General features: G+C 42.5%; 1 protein-coding gene across 1 annotated transcript; it reads left to right on the top strand.

Annotated features, from left to right (window-relative positions):
• The first annotated feature begins 348 nt into the window (after positions 1–348).
• On the top strand, positions 349–6221 carry LOC138339271 (uncharacterized). The gene is made up of 13 exons (XM_069290858.1): positions 349–383; positions 1314–1494; positions 1673–1993; positions 2117–2456; positions 2567–2746; positions 2838–2848; positions 3241–3345; positions 3669–4136; positions 4220–4317; positions 4519–4717; positions 5432–5716; positions 5807–5972; positions 6055–6221. The coding sequence occupies exons 1-13, from the start codon at positions 349–351 to the stop codon at positions 6219–6221; spliced, it is 2556 nt and encodes an 851-aa protein (XP_069146959.1).
• The last annotated feature ends 796 nt before the right edge of the window (positions 6222–7017 follow it).

Below are 7017 nucleotides of genomic sequence, written 5' to 3'. Positions count from 1 at the left end.
ATTCGATTGGCTAAGGCAAGTGGATTTCTAAACTCTTGTCAAGCAAATGAAATTCGTGTATTTCCTTGTGTGGTTTTGAGAATGACTTAGAGACTTGTTGCTTATTTGTTGGTGTTATATTCCTTGTTATAAATTGTACTTTGTTATCAAAATGGTTATCTCCTCATTTTCATTTGAGCATGTCATTTGCACTGTATCTAAGACATGCTTGTGGTAAGAGAATGTACCATTTCGAGGGTCGTATCGCACGCCGCGATGGATATTATATTTCGAGGGACGTATCGTGCGCCGCGATGGTTACTATTATCGAGGGTCGTGTCGTGCGCCGTGACAGATGCATGGACAAATATGTACCCCGTGGATCCCGGACTGAGAGACAACGGGTGTGTATCGTTAGGGAAGACATGCATCACTATACTTGACATTGCATCTCATGGCATTACACATCTTTATTATTGATGAACTTGAATACGTGGTTTGCTGATCGTGTTAGTATTTCTCTGTGAAAATTGTGACTGTTGAATATTGAGTTGTTATTGAGAATATGTAAACTAATAGAGTGTGGTTATTGAGTTGTGTGTTTGGTAAACTGTGAGCTATTTGTAGTGTGGAGGTTCAGAAAGGGTGTAAGGTATACCCGTATTTTATTCCCTTAACTTGTGTTTAGAGGTTTGCTTGTTGGGTACCGCGTGGTTTGGTACTCACCCCTTGCTTCTACAAATTTTTTGTAGGTTACGAGCCCGAATTTTTGGGATACCTTCCATTCTGTTCGTTTCTGAGGCATCTTGTGGAGGATTTTGAGGTAGCTGCTTGTCATCTTAGAGAACTTTCCTACTCCAGTTTATGACTTTGTTTTTACTTGAAAGACAACTTCATGTTAGAATCGTATCTTTATTTCAATTCTAGTATTTACATTAGAGGCGTGTACACGTGACTACTAGGTCTTGGGAATTGAATTAAGTTTAATTGTTTCTGTATTAGTAATCGTTATCAGACTTTGGTATTATTTCTGCATTTTATCAAAATTATGGGGTTAGGCTGACTTGTCTTGGTGGGATAGGACGAGTGCCATCACATCCATTTTTCGGTCGTGACAAAAAGGTATCAGAGCCCAAGTTCATAGGTCTCACATGTATACAAGCCAAGTCTACGTAGAGTCTCAAGGATCAGTACAGAGACGTCTGTATTCATCTTTGAGAGACTATAAAGATTACTAGGAAACTTCCTTTTGTTCATTCTTTCTCATCGTGCATAGTTACCTTCATTAGTACCGAGTTGTTGTACGAGGACTAGAACTAATGTTACTGGTGAAGATGGGAGGCACTTCCCGAGGCAGTTGTTGAGGCCCCAGCTAGGGGTAGGGGTAGATCTCGAGCTAGAGGTCATGCTAGTAGTACGACAGCAGCCATAGGTCGTGGACGTGGAGAAGCGTCAGTGAGAGGTCGTCCTAGAGAGGTCTCTACAGAACGTCAGATTGATGGCAGAGAGGATCAGGTTCCTCCAGATCATGTAGTCACACCTTTGCTTAAGGATACACTATTGAGGGTGTTAAGTGTGCTAGAGGGATTTTCTCAGGGTGGTGGTGCGACTACCACACCACATGACTCTCGTACTAGAGAGGGAGTTCAGACCCAAGAGTAGAAACCAGCTCCAGTTGTTCAGGATGCGATAGGGGCAACTACCAGTAGATACCGCGGTTCAGAATGATGTTGCACTAGCAGTTAGGGGTCAAGTTGCACCCATGGTTGTTCTGACAGAGGATGAGCAGCGTAGGTATGAGAGATTTCGAAAGATGGACCCACCTCAGTTTCAGGGTGGGAAGAGCGAGAACGTTCATGACTTTCTAACTACTTGCCGAGAGTTACTAGATATGGTTGGATTAGCTGAGTCACATGGGGTTCTATATGCTACACTCCAGCTTCGTGGAGAGAGACTGGTGGAGGACTTATTCGGGGGTTTTTCCAGTTGGATCTCCTCCAATTACTTGGGAGCAGTGTGCTAGTGCATTCCAAGATTGTTTATCCCTTGGAGCGTGAGAGAGGAGAGTCGCTTGAGGTTTGAGAGTCTGAGCCAGGATGGTTTATCAGTTACTGAGTATGAGGCGCGTGTTTGCCAGTTGTCTAGGCGTGCGTTGGCCATTATTCCAAATGAGACAGAGATGATCCGCAGATTTGTGAGGGGATTGACTTTCTCTATTAGGTCAGCTGTGTTGCGGACATCTAGGGAGGGGGCTTATTTCCAGTCCATTATGAGCGCCGCCAAAGAGGCAGAATTGATGGAGAGAGAGGAGTTTGGGGACCCTAAAAGGGCCCGTATATCAGGTCAGTTTCATGGTGCCTCATTTGGAGGCAGGGAATCACACAGAGTGAGTGGTTCTTTTCAGCAGCGGGGACCTATTCATGCATCTATGCCGACATTTGAGGGTAGCCAGACATCTAGGGGTTCTTATAGCCTGGGTCAGGGCTCGTACTGTTCATAGCAGCGACCTACAAGCGAGGTAATTATAGTGGGTTTTCAGGGTTCACACAGCAGTTCCTAGGTCAGAGATTTTGTTTTACTTGTGCAGATGCCGATCATCTAATGCGGCAGTGTACTTCTCAAAGAGGTCGTGGTGGGCCTCGACCTAATTCTTCATTCCAGACTAGACCACCAGCACCAGAGGGTAGAGGTCATGGCAGAGTTCATTCAGGCAGAGGTGATAGAGTTTCTAGTAGTGGTGTTGTAGCTCAGCAGAGTGGGGGTAGAGGTACCACCCCGGCTGGAGGTGGACGAGGAGGCCACATGTTATGCTTTCCTTAAGAGACCTGAGGCGGAGACCTCTGATGACGTTATTACAGGTATCATCCCAGTATGCCATCGACCTGCGTCTGTGTTGTTTGATCCAGGTTCTACATTCTCTTATGTGTCTACGTAGTTTGCTACTAAATTTGATATGATATGTGATAGCATGATTGTACCAATTCGTGTTTCTACACCCGTGGGTAAGCCCTTAGTGGTGGATCAAGTGTATCGATCCTTTCTTGTTTCTTTGGCTGGGCATGACACTTGGGTGGACTTAATCATTCTGGGATGGTAGACTTTGATGTTATCTTGGGTATGGACTGGCTTTCTCCTTATCATGTTGTGCTTAATTGTAATGCTAAGACTGTGACTTTAGCAATGCCTGGTGTTCCGAAGGTTGAGTGGAAGAGTGTTAGTGGTTCTTATCCTAGCAAGGTTATCTCTTTTATCTGTGCTCAGAGATTGGTGGAGAAGGGGTGTTTGTCTTACTTAGCGTTTATTTGGGATACTAGTGTTGAACTACCTCCCATGGACTCTGTTCCTGTGGTTCAGGAGTTTCTCAATGTATTTCCTTCTAATCTTCCAGGTGTTCCTCCCGATAGGGATATCAATTTTTCTATTGATTTGGAGCGGGCACTAAGCCTATTTCTATACCTCCATATCGTATGGCCCCAGCTGAGTTGAAAGAATTGAACGATCAATTGCAGGACTTATTGAGTAAGGGTTTTATTCGCCCTAGTGTATCACCTTGGGGTGCCCCTGTATTATTTGTGAAGAAGAAGGATGGGGCTATCAGAATGTGTATTGATTATAAACAGTTGAACAAGGTAACAGTGAAGAATAAGTATCCTCTTCCGCGTATTGATGACTTATTTGATCTGTTACAGGGAGCATCATTGTTCTCTAAGATTGATTTGAGGTCTGGGTATCACCAGTTGAAGATTAGAGCATCAGATATCCCTAAGACAGCTTTTCGGACTCGGTATGGGCATTATGAGTTCCTAGTGATGTCCTTCGGATTGATTAATGCCCCTGAAGCTTTCATGGAGTTGATGACTGGGGTATTTCGACCATACGTTCATTCTTTTGTGATTGTTTTCATCGATGACTTCTTGTTTTACTCCAAGACTAAGGAGGACCATGTCCGACACCTGATGATTGTACTTCAGAGGTTGAGAGAAAAGAAGTTGTATGCCAAGTTCTCAAAGTGTGACTTTTGGCGTACTTCTGTGACATTCTTGGGACATGTGGTGTCTAAGGAGGGTATTACAGTATATCCGGCCAAGATTGAGGCAGTTCGAGGCTGGACACAACCTACTTCACCTAATGAGATTCGGACTTTGTGGGATTGGCAGGTTATTATCGACGATTTGTTCATAGTTTTTCTACTATTACAGCTCGATTAACTAGATTGACTCGACAGGATGTGCATTTTCAGTGGTCTGATGAGTGTGAGCAGAGCTTTCAAAAACTCAAGACTTTGTTGACTTCATCTCCTGTATTGACTCTACCTGAGGAGGGTGTAGACTTTACAGTGTATTGTGATGCTTCAGGAGTTGGATTAGGTGGTGTGTTGATGCAGAAGGGGAAAGTGATTGCTTATGCTTCTAGGCAATTGAAGTCCCATGAGAAGAACTACCCTACTCATGACTTGGAGTTGGCGGTTGTGGTATTTGTACTTAAGTTATGGCGTCATTATTTGTTTGGAGTGCATTGTGAGATCTTCACTGATCGCAGGAGTCTTCAGTATTTCTTTAGTGAGAGGGATTTTAACTTGCGGCAGCGGAGATGGCTTGAGTTGCTGAAGGACTATGTTGTGACAATTCTGTATCATCGGGGGAAGGCCAATGTTGTGGCTGATGCTTTGAGTAGGAAGACTCCTAGCATGGGGAGTCTTGCATCTCTTAGTATTGAGGAGAGACCATTGGCTAGAGATGTTAGCTAACAGTCTTATCCGAATGCAGATTTCAGAAGAGAGTGATGGGATGATTGCTTTTATTGAGGCTCGGTCTTCTTTAGTCGAGCAGATCCGTGCACACTAGTTTAATGATGAAAAGTTATGTCCCATTCGAGACTAAGTATTGAGAGGAGAAGCTAAGGAGGCTGTCCTTAATTCTGATGGTGTCTTCAGAATCGGAGGCAGGATTTATGTGCCCAAGACAGGCGATTTGATTAGATTGATTCTTGAGGAGGCCCATTGTTCTCGGTATTCCATCCACCCGGGAGCGGTGAAGATGTATCATGATTCGAGTCAGCATTACTGGTGGTGTGGGATGAAGAGAGATATTTTAGACTTTGTTTCGAGGTGTTTGACTTGCCAGCAGGTCAAGTGTGAGCACCAACGGCCCGGGGGTGTATCTTAGAGAATGCCTATTCCTACTTGGAAGTGGGAGAGGATTATATGGACTTTGTTGTGGGTTTTCCTACCACAGTGTGTGGTTATGACTCTATTTGGGTTGTTGTTGATAGGCTGACCAAGTCTGCACATTTCATTTTGGTTTGGGTGAAGTATACGGCAGAAAATTTAGCCGAGTTATATATAAGTCAGATCGTGCGACTACATGGGGTTCCTATCTCTATTATATAAGATCGAGGTTCATTATTTACTTCTCACTTCTGGAAGGCATTACAGCATGGTCTTTATACTCAGTTAGATATGAGTACAACTTTTCACCCTCAGACAGATGGTCAGTCCGAGCGGACGATTCATGTGTTGGAGGACATGCTCCGGGCGTGTGTGATCGATTTCGGAGCTAGATGGGATCGACATTTACCCTTAGCAGAGTTTGCCTATAATAACAGTTATCACTCTAGTATCCAGATGGCCCCATTTGAGGCGTTGTATGGTAAGCGGTGTATATCTCCGATTGGTTGGTTTGATTCGGTGGAGATGGACTCTTTGGATACAAACTTGATTCGAGATGCTATGGAGCAAGTCCGTATGATTTAGTATAGATTGTTGACAGCCCAGAGTCGACAGAAGAGTTATGCAGACCGGAGAGTTAGAGACTTAGTGTTTATGTAGGGTGATCATGTTTGGCTCCGAGTATCACCAATGAAGGGTATGATGAGGTTCGGAAAGAAGGGCAAGCTAAGCCCTAGATTCATTGGACCATTTGAGATTTTGAGCCGAGTGGGAGAGGTGGCCTATAAGTTGGCCCTTGCCACCCAGTTTATCGGTAGTTCATCCTGTATTTCATGTCTCTATGCTTCGGAAGTATATTCCGGATGAATCTCATGTGCTTTCACTTGATTCTGTGGAGTTTTGTTCAGACATGACATTTGAGGAGGAGCCTATAGTTATTTTGGATAGGCAGATTCGAAAGCTTAGGACCAAGGAGATTGCTTCAGTAAAAGTGCAGTGGAAGCACCGAACGGTGGAAGAGGCAACTTGGGAGATAGAGTCTGACATGCGTGCCAGATACCCTCAGCTTTTTTAAACTTCAGGTACTTTCTTTTACTTTGTGTTCGAGGACGAACATGATTTTTAGTGGTGGATAATGTGATGACCCAGAAGGTCATTTTTGGTGATTTAAATATCCGTATAACTTGAGTGGATTAATTAATGAGTAATTATATATAAATGACTTAACTGATAGTTAATGGGTTTAAGTGATAATTTATAGAAAATTTTTTACCACTAAGCCCACGTATTAAAAATAAGTTAGTGGGTTTGTCAGTTTTAATAAACAATTAAATTTGAAAAAAAATAGAGAGAGTCAGAAAACAGGAAGAATACAGAAGCGGCATCATCGTTCCACGTAACCTTAAGCATAACTTTAAATATGTTTGTTTGAAATGGTGGCTGCATATATGTATACATATTACTATTATATTAAGTAGAAAAATAAATAAATAATGAATTATCCCTTGAAATTGTTACAAAGTATCATGTTGTGTGCCAAATTATTCTTTATTAATGACTATAGTGGAATAATGAGTTGGCAAGGATAAATAGATAATTGTATTACTTTGAAGGAACAATGGTGAATTTTTGGTGGCTTAAAAAGTTGGGGAAAAAATGGTGTTACTAATATTAGTATTATTTTTATTTATTATAATTTTTCTTTATGGTGATTCGAGAAAGGAAAAAAAAAGAAGCAAAAAATAAAATGGGGCAAATATTGTTGGGGATGTATTTTGTTGTTAATGGCAGCCAATGATTGGTCATAATAGCCAATCATTGGACTGCAATACAAGGTGTCAGGCAGAAGGAAAAAGGAAAAAAAATTAGAA

This window comes from Solanum lycopersicum, chromosome 11, assembly GCF_036512215.1.
Source record: "Solanum lycopersicum chromosome 11, SLM_r2.1".
In the NCBI taxonomy this organism is placed as follows: Eukaryota; Viridiplantae; Streptophyta; class Magnoliopsida; order Solanales; family Solanaceae; genus Solanum; species Solanum lycopersicum.
The sequence above is the reverse complement of the archived record's forward strand: the minus strand, read 5'-3'. Positions and strand labels throughout refer to the sequence as shown.